This window comes from Neophocaena asiaeorientalis, unplaced genomic scaffold (assembly GCF_003031525.2).
Source record: "Neophocaena asiaeorientalis asiaeorientalis breed wild unplaced genomic scaffold, Neophocaena_asiaeorientalis_V1.1 scaffold179, whole genome shotgun sequence".
Taxonomy (NCBI): domain Eukaryota; kingdom Metazoa; phylum Chordata; class Mammalia; order Artiodactyla; family Phocoenidae; genus Neophocaena; species Neophocaena asiaeorientalis.
The window spans coordinates 289,323-307,534 of NW_020172775.1; the positions used below are offsets into that span (position 1 = coordinate 289,323).

The 18,212-nt window shown below is 51.6% G+C and overlaps 1 protein-coding gene across 1 annotated transcript; it reads left to right on the forward strand.

The window, feature by feature from the left end:
• Positions 1-6,032: 6,032 nt before the first annotated feature.
• LOC112396925 (zinc finger protein 3 homolog) lies at positions 6,033-14,043 on the forward strand. Its single transcript, XM_024740909.1, has 3 exons — positions 6,033-6,737; positions 10,425-10,518; positions 11,980-14,043. The coding sequence occupies exon 3, from the start codon at positions 12,238-12,240 to the stop codon at positions 12,784-12,786; it is 549 nt and encodes a 182-aa protein (XP_024596677.1). The 5' UTR covers positions 6,033-6,737; positions 10,425-10,518; positions 11,980-12,237; the 3' UTR covers positions 12,787-14,043.
• Positions 14,044-18,212: the final 4,169 nt, after the last annotated feature.

Here is an 18,212-nt window from a genome sequence, read left to right on the forward strand (position 1 = left end):
GGGTGGCACAGCTCCCGCTGGAAGCCATCGCCTTAGAACAGCAGTGTGGCCTATGATGGAGGGTCTCGCTCAGAGTGCTTTTGTTCCCCAGGAGACCCCTGATGATGTCTGGACGAATTTCGGTTGTCATGACTGGCGGAAGGGAGGGGTGCCCCTGGCATCCAGTAGGGGAGGCCAGGGATGCTGCTGAACCTCCTGTAAAGCCCCAGACAGCCCCTCAGCAAAGAATCACATGGCCCTGAGGTGGAGAAACCATGCCCAGCACAAGAGCCGATTTTCCCCGGACTCTGTAAACTGATTGATCAGGGCTGTGTTAACAGTCCTATACATTTGATTTTAACAAGCGATATCATGAGCGTGTGCACGACATGGTTTTCAGTAATTTTTTTTCACTGTTTCTTAGCATTCGTAGTTGGTATGAAGGAAAAGAATCCGCTTATTTTTCTGAGTAATCTAGATTTTAGCATTTTATTTTGGACATTCCATGTAAAACATGGATAATACATTTTCACTGGCACCCCTGCCTGCCACGGGATTATTTTTACATCAGCCTCAGAAATCTTGTCATTTCATCCATTTTTCTGGATATCTCTAAAAAGCATGGACTTTTAGATATGTATATAAAATCACGTTAGCCCACGCTGACAGAAACCGTTTTCGTAATCATTCTGAGCCGTCATTTGCCTTTTTCACCAAGTTCAGTGAGTAAAGCTGCCAGAGCCTGAGTGGGAATCAAGGACGTGGTCCCGAGCTTGTTCATAGTCTTCCTTCCCTGGCACTTCAGTAAAGGAAAAAAAAAACGTTGGTTTCATTTAAGAATGTCTGGGGTGAAGCAGGAAAAATGATTAATTTCATTAAATCTCGAGTAAAACTATATTACCATTTTCACATCTAATATTATTAAGTGTCTAGTGTTCAGATGTTCCTGGTTGCCTCATAAATTTTGTTTTGTTCTCTATTGGGTTTGTTCTAATCATGATCTAAACACAAATCACACGGTCCATTTGCTTAATATTTTTCTTAGGTCTCTTTTAATCTATAGGTCTCCTTTCTTTTTCTTTTTTAGTCTTTTATATGTTGGGGGAAACAAACAACAGGATAACCTAAATTTTGTCCCCATCCTGAGCCTGCCCATCAGACCCTCCTTGGCCTGGTGGAGTGACTTCTGATTTGGCGTCAAGTCACCAGGCTGTGCTGAGGGGCTGTGTGAATGGTGTGACTCCCTGTTCTGTTCTCAGAGTTCGTCTGCCCCATCTCAAGCACGGCTCCCCATCTTGCTGGGGTCTCTGCTGGAAGACCTTCGGAAGACTTTTCAGCTGTCAATGCCCAGGAGAGAGAGACGTCTGAGAAAATGGTTTATTTGTATGCGATGCAGAACATTCTAACATGACCATTATCATGTCCACAATTGGAAACTTCGTCTGGATCATCTTTTTGCTTTCCTCCAACTTTACTCCTCAGGAAAGCAAAACCTTGTGACCTTTGTCTATGCTGTTCTTGACATAAAGAAGAACATTGTGTTCGAGATGTGATCCTTGGTATCTCATAGCAGAAAGGATGTAAAAACCAAGGATTTAAACCTGCCTGCTTTCTAACCTACAATGAAAGAGCGAAATGCCCATCCCGCCGGGACACTATGTCGTGTGCTACGGTTATACAACATGGTTCCTTTTTTTGTTTGTTTGCTGTTTCCACTGCAGCTGAGTTCTAGTGAAGTTAAACACACACCATAAACATCAAAAATTGGAAGGAAGGAAAATTGGTTATGGCACATCTCAGCTTGTGGAAATTGTTCCTAAAAATAACCACAGAATGTTGGGTTAGCAGAGCGCCAAGTTGAATGGAAGAAGCATCATCGTGGAAGGATGCAACGGCAGTTCTAAGACCTCTGTCAGAATGGCTGAGCATCAGAGCTCTCACTGCCGAGACGTGATGGTCGAGTGTCAGAACCCTGTCAGAACTTTCTCGTGTCCATTTCTGTACTTTGGGCGCTGTGGGTGTCACAGGCAGTGGGGTTTCCATCCCAGCAGAGCTGGCCTCCAGGACGCTCAGAGGCAGCCTCACTGCTCATCTCCAGAGGTTCCACAAGAGCCCTCGAAGCCTCGCGTTTGCTTCTCTGCGCTCACCTGTCCTCTGGGCTTGTCCTCATGGACTTCCCTTGTCGGCTCTCACTGTCACAACACCTCTGTCCTCGTGGCTTAGCCCGCACCACCTGCCACTTCATTCTTAGCAAATAACCTTCTCTTTCCATGGCTCAGAAAAGGTGTGTTTTCAGACAGGCAGTGCCTCACGGTTCTGTGAGGTGGTGCCATTTTACACGCAGGAAGATGGGGCACAGGACAAAAGTAGCCATGGCCAGCTCGCACAGCTTGGAGCCAGAACTTGAAGTCAGCATCCCGTTAACAATGACTTATAACAGATCAGGCTGTGTCCTCAGGGCCTCAGCTACGTCAGAGGCAGTGTTTTCTCTCCCCCCCGGGCCCTCCTCATCGCAGGGAGACTGCTGCAGCAGTTGCGTCCACGATCAGGACTGGAGGACGGGGGAAGGGCAGGCCTGTGCTCGTCTCTCCAGTGAGGTTTCAAAGAAAAGCCTTTCCCCGAAGCTTCCAGCCGGTGCTCCTTATGTCTCGCTGGCCAAGCCTGGGTCACAGGGCGCCGTCTAACGCCGAGGACGCTTGGAAAGCTAGTGTTCAGCTTCTCTAACCTCTGTGGCTGAGACCACACCCTTCAGAAGGAGGTCTGGGGAAGCAGGTAACGGATAGGCAGCTGGCAGCACCCTCAGCCCTCCGCCTCCGGCCTCTTCTTGGAGGAGTCGCTAGTGCTCCGCACTTCCTGCTCAGATGCCGCCACCGCCCCTCTCGGCTCGGCCTCTTCATCCCCTGGATAGTACAGCCTGCCGGCCAGGCCCCCTTCCCTATAATGCTTGGTCCCCTGACATTCGGGAACACCCCACTCTTCCAGATCCCTTCTACCTCTCGAGGGGCTTCTTGCCCTCCCCTCCCCTCCCCTCTTAAATGTTGGGGTCCCTGGGGTGTGGTCCCGGAGGCCCATTGCATGCTCTGCTCACTCCCACATCTTGGTCTCTGAGCTTCAGGCTAGAACAGCAGCTGCATGCTGCTGGGCAGCTCCCCTAGATGTCCTGCAAAGTCCCAAAACACAGCCTACCTGGAGGGAAAGGCCATTTTCCAGGCCAAACCTGTTCCTCCTCCCCTGGGCCCTTTCACGGGGATGGTTGCTACCCCTCACCCCATCCCTCAAGCCAGAAGATAGATATCCTGTTAGTTTTACCATCTAAACATCTCAGCTGTCTTCATTCCACTCCATTCCCACTGCCACCACTGGTGCAGGATGGCCACGAGAAGGGGAGTGACATGACACCAAGTGGCCTGGCCACCAGAGCCCTCCCCGCTTTTGACTTTACCTCCTCACGGCCCCACCAGCGGTGTGGGGTGCAGACTCGGAATGCTCCCACTGCCAGTGTGCTCTGAGGAGGGGAGTCCCCGCGGTAACTTCACAGCTCTGGAAAGCTTGGAATCCAGGCCTGCGATTGCCCCGTTCCCTCTGCCTTGGCCCGAAAAATGGCAGCTGCCAAAGGGTCATGTTTCCACAGTTCTCAGAATGGACACTGGGTGGGCTGAGGCCACAGTGGCCTCACCAGGTAAGCCTGGAACAAGCTTGTCACTGTTGCCATTTGCCGCCCTCGCCCATGCACTGCAGATCTTTGGGAATTTTCCATTTCTCTTTTCGGGTCACGTTTTCTAGGCGTCATATTCCTACTAATTTCTTTACAGATGCTTTGAAACCAAGTCAGATAAGAAACTCCTCAGGGGAAATTACTATAAACTAGGGAGAATATATGGTTTTATCAGTTTGTCAAAGTAATGCAAATTCTTTGTAGCAAAACCTGTAAAATGCACAAAAGTAAAATACACATAAGTATGGAGGCTTATTTAAAATTTAATTCCTCATACTTCCACCTTCCAGAGATGGTCATTACCTAAGATTTTGTTAATTTTCCTTGTAATTTTTTCTTGAAATATACATGTGTGTATACATAGAGTGAACATTAAATCTTATACACACAACAAAAATATTTATGAGTAGTTATCTTGTGTTTAGAAAATTAGAATCCCTTCTGTTTCTCTTGTAACATGTACTTCTTTCTCTATCTTGAACATTTTCCTCTGAAAATGGATTTCATATAGCTTTTTAAATTACCTTTCAGGAGGATTGTAACAATGTGACCTCCACCCAGCATCTTACCAGCCTTGACTTTTATGCAAAAGGGGGAGGAGGGATTCATACACATTTCTGAAGGAGTATGAATTGATACAGCCTCTGCGAAGGGCACTTTGTTGGTTGCTATCTAAATTACAAACACTTTGTCTCAGCAAACCAGTTGCTGATAATGAATCCTACAGATATATTTGTACCCGTGCAAACTGTATGTAGTTTTAACCATGGTATTGATCTCAAAAGTGAAAATTTGGAAACAACCTCAGTGTCCACCACATGGAACTGGCTAAGTGATTTATGGTGGACTGGCTGGCTTTTACACAGCCCTTAAAATGGGGACTGTCTTTATGAACTGTGGAAAAGAGCACCAAGATTGTTAAGTGAAAAGGTATAAACAGTTTGTATGGTGTGTTTCCATTTGTGTAAAGAAGAAGCCATTGCTTACGCGCACACACACACACACACACACACACTCTATATCTGAAGGGTACAGAGTGAACATACATACTACTATATATACTACTTGCTCTTGGAGAGGAGAAGTGAGGGAAAAAGGATGAATAATTTTCACTCTATATCTTGATATTTTTGGAATTTTGAAACATGTAAAAGTATTACCAGTTCAAAAAATAAATTTAAACAAAACCTTAATTCTTTAAAATTAAACTAAGTTTGTTCATTTGTTTCATTGTTCATTGTATGTCTCCCCCCAGTTAAATGTCCCCATGACTGTGTGTCTTGGCCACACCTGTTCTGTGTATATGCACACGTGTGTGTTGAGCTAACAGGACCAATTGAGTGGAAAACAGCATAGACTCCATAAAGTTTCCTGCAAGCTAGTTGTAGCACGTACATTTCCCATCAATAAACCAATCTATAGTAGGAATAGAAGAAAGTTTTATTTGAGCCAAACTGAGGACTATAGCCTGGAAGACAGCATGTCAGATAACTCTGAGGAACTGCTCCACTGAAGCATGGTTTTCAGTGCAGTTTTGTATCTTCTCAGAACAAAGAGCATCAGACAAGTCAAGGATACCTTCCTTCAAGGTTTCAAAAAACAAAAATAGGGCTTCCCTGGTGGCGCAGTGGTTAAGAATCCACCTGCCAATGCACGGGACACGGGTTCGAGCCCTGGTCCGGGAAGATCCCACATACTGTGGACCAACTAAGCCCATGAGCCACAACTACTGAAGCCCGCGCGCCTAGAGCCCATGCTCCACAACAAGAGAAGTCACCGCAATGAGAAGGCTGCGCACCCTGACGAAGAGTAGCTCCCACTCGCCGCAGCTAGAGAAAGCCCGGGTGCAGCAGCGAAGACCCAACGCAGCCAAAAATAAATAAATAAATTTAAACAAACAAACAAAAGTCAGTCAGTCAGTATGGCCTTGGCACCTGGGAAGGGAGCCTTATCATTGAAGGAGGATGGGCATTGCTGTCCCAGGAAGGAAGGCATTTAATCTTTATTTTTAACATGGACATTCTTTACTTCTGGTCAGTGCACCCTTTTCTGTAATGATTAAAGCAGATATACAATGTGTGTGTGATAGGCTGCAAACAGGCTTTTAAGTTTTAGTTAGCATAAAAGTAAAGTTAAATCGTGTACAAGCCAGAATGACTTCCGCGTACCTCAATACATGAAAATTTCTTCCATTAATACTTATACATGTGTATGTGTGAGGAGGAAGAGGACAAAAAGTACATACGTTGCATATCTAAAAGGACACAGGAAACTGTTCCTGGCCCTGTAAAAAGTGATGCGCGCCAGGGGGTGGGGGTGGGGAGCGACCTGTGCTGGCAGTTGAGACCTCAGGTGTGCATCCGAGCCCGACCCCGCATGTGTGACACCGCCTGTGTATGCAGGTGTGACCTCAGGTGTGTGCCTATACGCCCTGAACCCGTAGCCACCACTCCCCCGTTCACCTCCTCCCCAGCCCCTGGCAACCGTTAATCTACCTTCTGTCTCTGTTCTGGACATTTCATATACATGGGGTCCTACAATATGTGCTTTTGTGTGTGTGCTTTTCTCACTGAAAGTAATGTTTTCCAAGTTCATTCATGTTGTGTCGTGTATCAGTACTTCATTTTTGTAGTTGAATAATATTCCATCGTATGGAAATAGACCAGTTTGTTTACTCAAGCATCACTGCTGTGAACATTCACACACAGGTTTGTGTGTGGACATACGTTCTCAGTTCGGGGCACTGAGGCAGTTGGTCTGTCCCAGGGGAGCCCATGTGTATGGCTGTGGCCACACCCACTCCCTGCCCTGTGCTCAGCCAGCAGTACTTCATTTACGAGAATCCCAGCCCTGGGCCCCAAGGTTCAAGCCAGAAGCTTGGAGCCCCACTGCTGTGTGAGAAGTAGACTCTGGGGACAGGAATCCATCCCTGCCAGCGTCACCTACAACCTGGCTCCTCAGCCTGAGACTAAGACGACTGTCATGTATCTGGTGAGGCCAAGCAGTCCAGAGACCGAGCAGTTGATGGAGCCCGAGGCACCAGGTGAGGCAGACGGCAGGGTGGTGGTCACAGGGCTGGACATTTTTCAGAAACCAGGTCTCCCTCAAAATATGCCCTTCTCCTTGCCTTCCTCAGCCTAGCCCAGACCACCACCTCCTCACAGGTCTCTGCCACCCTTTGCCCCTTCCACCTCTCTCCACATAAGACTTTAACCCTGAATGGTGAGGCCACCCCTCCCCTTAAACCCTCTGTCACTGCCCAAGTCATCAGAGCAGGGTCAGCAAACTCTCTCTGTAAAGCACCAGATAGCAAGTATTTTGAGCTTTGCAGTCCAAGAGGCAAAATCAAGGATGTCATATAGGTTCTTATCTAACAAGAGAGAAAGCACACATCCACACTCTTTTCTTTTTTCCTGACAAAATCCACGACTTTGTTGATGGACACTGAAATCTGACTTTCATGTAACATTTGTCTTCTTTTCACCTTTCCCCCCGCCAGACACTTAAAAATGTAAAAACCATTCTTAGCTCATAGACCATACAAAAACAGGCAACGGGGCCGTGTTTGCTGACCCCTGATTTGAAACAAATCCACACTTCTTTCCATGCCTTCCAGGCCCTGCATGACCTGACTTCTACCTGTTTTCCAGGCCTCCCCTGTGGCTCTCCCTTTGCCCATCATTCTCCTCCTCCACCCCACCGGCCACTCAGTAGGGTATAAGCTTAGCCATCCAGAGGCCTTCCCTGGCCACCCAAACCCACATTACGCTTTTATCTCTTACCACATTTGAACACTTTATACTTGTTCCCATTCATCACAGACTGTAGATTTCATGATGTGGTGCCCAGTCCGTGGAGTACTTGTTACTGAATGAACAAACAGCCTCCCACAAAAGGTACTATTCCCCCATTTTACAGATAGAAAACTGAGGCCCCAGGGGACTTGAGCAGCCCAAGGTCACCCATCAGGGAGTGGTGAAGGTGGGTTTGATCCTAGATCTGACATACTCCACTTACCCACCTCCCTCGCTTAGCAATGACACCAGGAGGAAGGGCGCACTGGGCCCCAGGGATCTGCTCACCACTCTCACCCCTGTGGGGAGGGGCAGAAGGCCTCAGTCAGCCGTCCCCTCCTGGGAGTCTCTGTCGGGACCTGAATTCAGGGCAGCTACTCGCCCACCTGGTAGCTCCACTTCATCCCCAACCGTCCCTGTAACAAGGGATCCTGAAAGGTGCCTTCTGCTGCTGTCACCCATAAGCCTGAGAGAGCTTGGAGCTGAGACTTCAGACTGTTACACAGCATATCATTCACTTTGTACGAAGTTCAAGAAGAGGGACAACTCCTGCGCTGTCAGAAATCCCAGCAGTAACCACCTCCTGGCTGGGGAGGGCATTGCCTGGAAGGGAGCCAGGAGGGGGGGGTCTGTCCATGGTGCTGAAACGCCCCAGGGCTGAACTTTCCAACTGGTGTCTTCGAGCCACGTTGTACGTATTGAAATCTGAATTAAATAAATAAACTTAAAAATCACAAATCTAGTTTCTCAGTCACACCACCTGCGTTCCTACTGCTCAGGAGCCACATGGGGCTGATGGCTGCCAAATTCCATCCTCACAGAAGGTTCTAGAGCTTGATCTGGACGATGGTTGCACAGGTGTGTGCATTGCTCAGAACTCATTGAGCTGAGCCCTGATATCTCTTTTTAAAAATTACTGTTTTGAAGGCACAGACTCAAGTCTGACTGCCTTGTTTCAAATCCCCACCTACCCATTATTTGCTTCACAATGCAAAGGGTTAGATTTAACCCTTCTGTGCCCCCGTTTTCCCCCACCTGTATAACAGAGGGTAGTGACAGTACCTGATTTTCCGCACATTAGGGAACTGGGCCAGTGTGGCCCAGAGAGCCTTTGAGAAGCTCACGGGCTGGGGGTGGCATGGGGCTGCAGCTCAGGGACTCAGCCTAGGCTCAGGCACGGTTTTAGAGGCAGGGTCTGAGGCCCAGCCCCCAAGCATCAAATCAGAGGGCTGCTTTCTATGGATCCCTGAGCCCCATGACCCCTTGCCCAGCCTAGGAGCCAGGCGGGGATGCAGGGTGTAAAGGTAGTGTGGCCTTGGGCAGCAAAGACCCTGTGCGCTGTTCCCGTGTTGTGTTTCATTTCACAAAGACTTTTCACAGCATAATGCTGTCCATCCTCCCGGAGACTGTCCCTGCTGTACCTGAGAGGAAACAGGCCCGGAGCAGGGATATGGGGCCAGAGGTCCAGGACTTCCTGGTCCAAGCGTGCATCTTCCCCGGGTCACCCTGGATCCATGGTGGCTGTGCAGACCCCTGCACCAGAGCCGAGGTGGTGTGCCACATCCCCAGACTAATTCCAGGGGCACAGATCACCCCGTCTGTCCATGTGAACGCAGGCGTCTTCCCCTCTTGATGCCTCAGTTTCCTTCCTGTCAAATGGGTCAGGTAGTGTTGCCTCACTCGTAGGGGCAGAGTGAGGATCAAGCAAGCTGATGGAAGGTTCCCACAGCACGCCTGGCACGTAGCAAACATTGGGGGCTGTGGTTCTGCGAGCCCTGGAGGGCGAACAGGAGGGAGCAGGCCGAGGGCAGGCAGCACAGGAGCAAACGCCTGTGGGAGGGTCTGTCGGGGAGGGCCAGGGTCCCTGGGAAAGGGGCCACTGGCTGGCAGGGCTTCTGGGTGAGGGGACTTTGGGGCTGCGGTCCCTGGGGTCTGAGGGCAGATCTGGCCTACCTCAAGCCCCTCCCCTGCCCTCCCCCAGCTCCTCCCTCTCAGGGGAGGATCAAGGGCCATAAGCCTGAGGCCCAGGACACCACATTCCCGTCAGGTGCTGTCCGCGTGAGTCTCCAAAATGCCTATGTTCTCAGCAGGCACACCCGTTTCCGCTCCTGCTTCTGCACCACTTCACCTGCGAGCTGAACTGGAGCTGCAGCCCCCAGGGAGGGTGGGTCCTGGGGCAGGGCCAACCTCCTCCTCTCTTCACCCCAGGGTGGAGCTCAGTGACTCTGTCACTAATCGAGGGCACCTTGGGAGAAACCCTGACCCTGGGAAGATCTGGGACATGGGGTTCTCTGTGGCCACACTGTTTACCAGCCAACACCCAGGCTCATGACCACATCTAAAACTAATCACCCCCAGCGGCCCCACCTCCAAATACCTTCACTTTGGGGGTTAAGGCTTTAACATAGGACTTTGGGAGAGACACAAATATTCAACTGGAATCACAGCACCCAGTATCAAGGTGATAACAGCGCCAACTCTTGGCTTGGGCCACTCAGCGTGAGTCCCCCCCACTCCCTCCCCCATGACAACAGGGTGTTCACATCCTGCTGTTTCCCATGGGACTGACCCCTGTCAGACATAGCCCCTGGCTGAGCCAATGTGTGTGGGATGTTTCAGAGCCAGTGACATTCAAGGACGTGGCCATGGACTTCACAAGGGAGGAATGGGGGTTGCTGGGCCCAACGCAGAGGATGCTGTGTGTGAGTGTGTGTGTGTGTGTGTGTGTGTGTGTGTGTGTGTTCATCCCCTGCCTCATGCCTGGTCACTCACACCCAGATGTGTCCTTGCTCTGTGTCCCCAGCTGGGTCCCCTTTGTACTCCCTGAATCACCAGGGAGAGGGCTTTCCCATGCCTCAGGGCACACACTGCACTACTGTTGAGCCTCTTGGGGCCTGACTGACTTGTAGCAACCCCCTCCTCCTTTGTCACCGTAGACAGGACTTCCTGATTCCAAACCGGACGTGATCTCCAAGCTGGAGCAGTGGGAAGACCCGTGGACTGTGGAGAGAGACGTCCCAAGAGGTCCAGGTAAGTGAAGGAAGGTCTCTATCTAATCATTTTTTAAATTAGATTTCGTTTTTTCTCTCCCAGCTTTACTGAGGTGTAATTGACAAATAAAGGTTATATATATTTAAGGTGTACAAGGTTGTATTTTGACATACGTATACATTGTGAAATGATTACGGCAATCAAGCTATTGATTCAGAGTTACCGTGTTTTTTTTTTATAAATTTATTTATTGTTTTATTTATGGCTGCGTTGGGTCTTCGTTGCCGTGCGCAGGTTCTCACTGAGGTGGCTTCTGTTGTAGCGGAGCACGGGCTCTAGGCGCGCGGGCTTCAGTAGCTGAGGCTCGAAGGCTCTAGGGCACAGGCTCAGTAGTTGTGGCGCCTGGGCTTAGTTGCTCCGCGGCATGTGGGATCTTCCCAGACCAGAGCTCGAACCCGTTTCTCCTGCATTGGCAGGCGGATTCTTAACCACTGCACCACCAGGGAAGCCCAGAGTTACCGTTTTTCACCATAGTGAGAACACTTAAGATAAACTGTCTTAGGACATTTCAAGTATACGATGTAGTATTATAACTATAGTCACCATGTTTCAGATGAGTTTATTTCTCCTCCTGGGGCAAGGAGGTGGCGTGTACACCCAACAGAAAAGAGCCAAACCCCTTACTCATTAAGCAGTCAGTCCCCCCAGCCCCTGACAATCACTAATCAGCTTTGTGCCTCTGTGGAATTTTTGTATCTGGCTTCGTTCGCTTAGCGTAATGCCTTCAAAGTTCATCAACATCGTAGCACATTATCAGCCCTTTATTTTTTGTGGCTGAATAATACTCCATCACATGGATAGACCACATTTTATTCATACAGTCTTCAGTTGACAGAGAGTTGGGCTGTTTCCACGTTTTGGCTGTTGGGAACATTCACATACATACAAGTTTTTGTTTGAGTGCCTGTTCTCCACTCTGCTGGCCAGGCCCTGGTCCGCTGAGGGCGCGGCTGTGCCCCTCATGGCATCTGACCAAGGGGATGGCTCTCGGTGGCCTTGGCCCGTGCCTTTCTCTGTTCCCCTTCTACCGTTTTCCTTCCTCGCTGTGCAGAGAAAGGTTAACACAGCAGGTCTGAGGCTGCTGTCCTTGGAAGGGCCTGATGCGAGGCTGGCCTTTGGCTGGTGTCTGAACTTGGATTTCGGGAGCGTGGGGTTCTCACCACTCCCTAAATGGTAACAGCGGCTCACTGCGCCTGAACCGTGGGTACCAACAGCATGGTTTATACTGAGCACCTGCGTTCCTCCTGGGAGTCTGGAATTTTGGTACGTGCTCTGCGGTGGGTGCCCTTCCTCAGATGCAGGAGCCTCTGCTCGAGGCCGCAGGTCCGGGCCAGCAGCTCGTTCTGTTGTCCAAGTCAGGCCGCTGGGGCTCTGTCCCCGCGCAGATTGGCAGTGCACGTTCAGGTCGCGGCTTGAGCACGTTTCTTGCTTACATTTCAGAATCAGAGCCTGGGTCCCGAGCTCCCGACAAAGGGCAGGCTCCAGGGCAGGTGATGCTCCGGTTCCAGGGCAGGTGACGCGGGGGCTGCCAGGGCACACACCATCGTGAAGTCACAGAGCACAGAGGCCAGGCGGCAGCGGGGACGCGCAGCCGGCGGGAGCAGAGCCCCGAGCGGAGCCTCGCAGGAGGTTTTCCCTGGCTGCCCTTCCTCACCGAGCATCAGGACACGCCGGTACGGACGCAAGCTCCCGCGAACCATGTTCGCCAAGAGGGCGTCGCGTGCATTTCAGCCCTGGATCCGGGAGAGGGCGTGTGCGTGGAAGCCTTCGGCTCTTTTCCAGACCACAGTCTCCGAAGGAGTCGAAGCTGGGGAGGACGCGCCGGCGCGAGGTGGGTGGGGAGGTGCGTTTGGCGAGAACGCGTGCCTCGTGGGCTGTCCGCCGAGTCCCGGCAGACGGAAGCCCCACGCGTGCAAGGAGCGTGGGAAGGTCCAGAGGACCCACGCGGGTGAGAAGCTGTTCCCGTGCCTGGAGTGCGGGCGCGCCTTCAGCGAGAGCTCGTCCCGGGCCCGGCACCGGCGCATCCACAGGGGTGAGTGGCCCTTTGCCTGCACCGAGTGCACGCAAAGCTGGACCCTAGCCAAGCACCTGAGGGCGCACATGGACGAGCGGCCCTACGCGTGCGGGGAGTGCGGCGGGGCCTTCCGCCAGAGCGGGTCCCTTGGGGGGGGGCTCAGGGGGAGACCACGCGAACGCAGCGGGTGTCAGAAAACCCTCCGTGATCGTTTGGTTCTCATGCATCAGTGAACTGCGGACGTGCCAGATGCGGCGGAGACCTGTCCGTCCTGGGTGTGTTGTCCCCCGAGCCTGCGAGGGCCCTGGGAGCGTCAGGAACTTGGGGCAGGTACAGAGCAGCCGCTGTTGCACTTCATGCACTTCTCCACGCAGGGTCACGAGAAAGCTGGGCATGGGCCTGGGACCTGTCCTCTGGAGATGCTTCTCCGTGAACTTCAAGAGGAGTCACGGCCACCCCCAATCCTCCCCCATGTGCAGGTTCCCACGGGTGCCCACTCTCTGGTAGGAAAGATCCACAGGTGTGAATGGTCTTCCTCTCAGCAGGCCTGGAACAGCTCATTTCAAAGTTTTCGCCAAGGGAAAAGTGTAATTAAAAAAACAAACAAGAAAAGAAACTATTTTTAAAAAAGGTATTTTTTTTTTTAGTCCTTTGTGCCTTGCCTTAACTCGGGCCATGTGGTTTTCTGTTTCCCACCCCACCCCCAAAAAAAGGAAGCTCTGTGTGCTGAAACGTGGTGTCACCAAGTCCAGCTCTTTAAAAACTGTGTCGCTCCTCAGCTTCAGCATGAAGGCTTTGTTGAAATCAGCTGCGACGGTGATGCCGGTGTGAGGCTTCCACACTGTGAGCACTTTGCAAGTGTTGTCCCATCTCATCCTGTCAGCGGCCCTGGGATGCAGCCACTTCTGTCCCCACTTAGAGCTGAGATTCTGAGAGGTTAAACTGCTTGCCCAAGGCCAGCTGGAAGCCATTCACTGTTCAGGATGGAAATATTAGATGTAGCAGATAAGGACAGCGTGGTGGAAGTCCATCCATCCCTTTCAGCGGACACCAAGACGTGTGGAATATAAAGCCCCCTTGAGTATTGGGAGACAACAGGAGGATTGGGTCCCATCTGAAGAAGCAACTCGAGGCAAAGGCAGCGTGGGAACTGGGCAGCCCTTGCTCAATCCAGACGTCGTTGGGGAAATGCCTGCTGGGAGCCACGAGCTTGTTCCCGTCACAGTCACAGGCGGGGGCCTTTCACTTCCTGTACAACTTTGCTCAGGGCTTCCCTGTGGCCACCAAGGTAAGAACCAACCTCAAGCCCAGCCTCGAAGCCCCTGCACTTCCCCACAATGGCCCACCTTTCCAGGCTCATTTCTCGTCGTCATCCCCCAGGCAGCTTGCAGTGACCGAACCTACCTCCTTCCGGTTCCTTAGACAGCCCAGCTTGTTCTCGTTTCCTGTCCTCAGCATCAGCTCCAGGGTGACTCCCTGAGCAAGTCAGAGGCCCGTGGCCCCCTCGGCCCCCCCCCCCCGCCACCAGGCAGCACATCCCTTGTGTGGCTTTTGCCTGTGACTTTGTTCAGAGCCCCCCTGCCCCGCCCGGGCCAGGAGCCCCATTAGTACATGTCCACGTCTCTGTGTCCCTATCTCCTGGCACGTCAGGTATGGGGAATGCGTGAGTGAGCCAGTGAGACACCGAATACAAAACAACTACTGGGGGGTCCCGCAGACCGCCCTGTGGTTTGTGGACAGGGAATGTTGCCTGCCATTCCAATAGACAAAGAGCAAGCCATCAGCCAGCGCATGACTCCAGACGGTGAGCCCTGAGGGGAATTCAGGATGGAGAAAAACAGGAAGCATTCTGTGCTTTGGATACTGGCCTAGATGGTTAAGATACATATCTAAGGAATAATTTCAATGAACCCAGACTCTTGCATCTTCCAATACATAGAAAAGCACTAACGTTATTAACTTGAGGTGTCTGTTCTTTGCGATCAGCAGTAATCTTTTGATGTTCGACTACATGTTTTGTTGTTTGTTTTTCCAGCAAAAAGACCTCTGTATCCTGGCTCCTCCCTTACCTCTTTGAGCAATGTTACTGCGAACATTTCTGTATAAGATTTTGTGTGGACATATGTTTTCATTTCTCCAACTGTTTTCCACAGAGGCTGCATCATTTTACATTTCCACCAGCAATGTATGAGGGTTCCTATTTCTCCACATCGTCACCTACACTTGTTACCTGTCTTTCAGATCATAGCCATCCTCTTGGGTGTGAAGTGGGATCACAGTGTGCCTTTGATTTGCAATTCCCTGATGACAAAGGATGTTGAGCATCCATTCATGTACTTATTGGCCGTTTGCATGTTTTCCTTGGGTAAATGTTACTGTCTTTGCCCGTTATTATTTTATTTATTTATGTAGCCACACTGTGTGGCTTGCAGAATCTTAGTTTCCCCACCAGCGATGGAACCTGGGCCCCCAGCAGTCCTAACCACCGGCCCACCAGGGAATTCCCTGCCCATTTTTAAATTGGGTTATTTAGGGGCTTTGTTGTTGGGTTATTTGCGTTGTAAGAGTTCTTTATATATTCTGGATGCAAGTTGTGTTTTTGTGTGTCTTTATGTGGGTCTGTATGTCTGTGTGAGCCTACGTGTGTGGCTGTGTCTGAGCGGGTACAGCTTTGCCTCCCACCACGGACATGGGGAAGCAGAGGGCGCCATGATCATCTGGGAAGAGGAGAGGGCTTATTATCTCCGTGTTACAGAGAAGGAAGTAGAAGGCCAGATGAATGAAGTCATTTGCCCATAAAAGAGTTAAGAGGCAGAACTGGGAATTGAAATCAGCTGGGTCCCTCTCCATCGACTTTGCTTCCTACTGCACTCTGCTGTTTCTTATCCAGTGGCTCTCAGCCTTGCCTGCACATTAGAATCATCTGGAAACTTTTAAAAGTCTGGATGGGGACTTCCCTGGCAGTCCAGTGGTTAAGACTCCACGCTTCCACTGCAGGAGGCACGGGTTCGATCCCTGATCGCGGAACTAAGATCCTGCATGCCGCATGGTGTGGCAAAAAAAAAAAAAAAGCCTGGATGCCAAGGCCAAACCCAGACCAATGAAATTAGAATCTGTAATAGGCAAAATAATGCCTCCCCCGCCCCCCAAGTTGTCCAAATCCTAATCCTCAGAACCTGTGAGTACGTTACCTTACATGGCAAAAGGGAATTTGCAGATGGGGAAAGTATCCTGGATTACCAGGTGAGTCCAGCGTAATCACAAGGGTCCTCATAAGTGAAAAAGAGATGCAGGAGGGTCAGTCAGAGAAGGGGATGGAATGATGGCAAGGCAGGTGCACAGAACAAAGAACGAGGGCAGCCTCTAGAAGGTGGAAGAGGCAAGGAAATGGATTTCTCCCTTAGAGCCTCTAGAAGGAACGCAAATGCCGACCTGGTGATTTTAGCCCAGTGAGACCCATTTTAGGCTTCTGACCTCCAGAAACCTAAGGTAAGAGATTTTTGTTGTTATGAGCCACTGCATTTGTGGTAATTTGTTATAGTAGTGATACGAAACTAATACAGCCTCTTTAGACGCAAACCAGACCAGTTAGCAGAGCCAACTGCACCCGTGTGTATAATAGCAAGAAGGACATGATGGTTCATAGAAGTGATACAATAGGAACCAGGAAAACCTGGGGTACCCTTCACTGGTGGGAGGCGAGTTAGGCTTGGAGGCAGGGAGGTATCAAGGCAAGTGCCGCAAGACGTCAGTGACGCGAAGCTGGGCTTGCTGGAGAGGGCAGGGCTGGAGGGTGGGAAGCAAGAGCTGCCAGAGAGAAAGCCTTTGGCGGTGCAAAAAGGGAGAAGGTCATGGGCAGAGTTGACGATCTGGGTGAACCGACTAGGCTCAGTAATTGCCTGGTGTGCAAACGGGGCTCAGTGCAGATGTGGTTTATGGTTATGATTATCGGGGGTGGGCGTCATGGGGCTGTGCTTTTGACATCAGAAGTGGGACAGCAGAAGGCAGAAGACCACAGAGAAGGCCAGGAAGACCCAAAGAAATGAAGGCCACCAGTGCCACCCGCAGGCCAAAGCCCAGCACTTGATGGGTGAGACGGGTCTTTGTTGGGGAAGGTGAAGGATTCCTTGGATTAGGGTGCCCATGGTGTGCCTACCAGTGGTCAGGAACTGCGGAGGGCCCATTTACATAAAATATCCGGAATAGACAAATCCCCAGAGGCAGGAGGCAGATCGGTGGGTGTCAGGGGCTGGGGGCAGGGGGAATAGGGAGTGACTGCTAACGGGCAATGGGTTTCTTTTGGGGGTGATAAAAGTGTTCTGGACATAGATAGTGATGGTTGCACAGCCTTGTAAAGATACTAAAAACCACTGAATTGTACACTTCAGAAGGGTGAACTGAAGGTATGTGAATTACGGCTCCAAAAAATGGTAAAGATTTTTAAAGGGGAAAGAAAATGGAAAGAGGGCCAGATAAAGAGGCACTGTGACCACATGGTTGCAGTGGGCCACACACATGACATACGTGATGCACACCTTCCCGCAGCATCCACACCCCTCACCGCCCTCAACACCTCACCTCCTCACACCCGCCTCACCTCCTCACACCCCCTTCACAGCTCTCACCTCCTCACACCTCCTCACACCCCCCTCACACCTCAAACCTCCTCTCACACCTCTCCCGCCTCTCACACCTCAAACCTCCTCTCACACCTCTCCCGCCTCTCACACCTCAAACCTCCTCTCACACCTCTCCCGCCTCTCACACCTCAAACCTCCTCTCACACCTCTCCCGCCTCTCACACCTCAAACCTCCTCTCACACCTCTCCCGCCTCTCACACCTCAAACCTCCTCTCACACCTCTCACACCTCTCACCTCCTCACAAACCTCTCACCTCCTCACACCCGCCTCACCTCCTCACACCCCCTTCACAGCTCTCACCTCCTCACACCTCCTCACACACCCCTCACACCTCAAACCTCCTCTCACACCCCTCACACCTCAAACCTCCTCTCACACCTCTCACGCCTCTCACACCTCAAACCTCCTCTCACACCTCTCACACCTCTCACCTCCTCACAAACCTCTCACCTCCTCACACCCGCCTCACCTCCTCACACCCCCCTCACCTCCTCACACACCTCTCACCTCCTCACACACCTCTCACCTCCTCACACACCTCTCACATCTCTCACCCCCTCACACACCTCTCACCTCCTCACACACCCCTCACACCTCTCAATTCACACCTCTCACCACCTCACACCTCTCACCTCCTCACACACCCCTCACCTCCTCACACCTCTCACCCCCCACGCACCATGCACGGTTCCGCCTCCCGCACACCCTCCGGCTGGATCATCCACACACCGCCACCACTGCCCAACAAAGTCACGGCCGCTGTCCCCACGGCCCACGTACCTGGCCGGACTACAACTCCCGGCGTGCCCCCGGGCTCCTGGGGGGGGCGCGGGCGACGCGGCGCCTTCTGGGAATTGTAGTCCAGGTGGGCGGGCAGTCGCACGAGCCGGGGCGACTGAGACGCGGCGCGTTCTGAGAACTGTGGTTACCAGCTGGCGCACGGACTCGTCGCTCCAGCGCCGCCGCGTCGCCTCCCGGAAGCGTCCGACCGCGCACCAGCGGGTGAGGTGGGTCTGG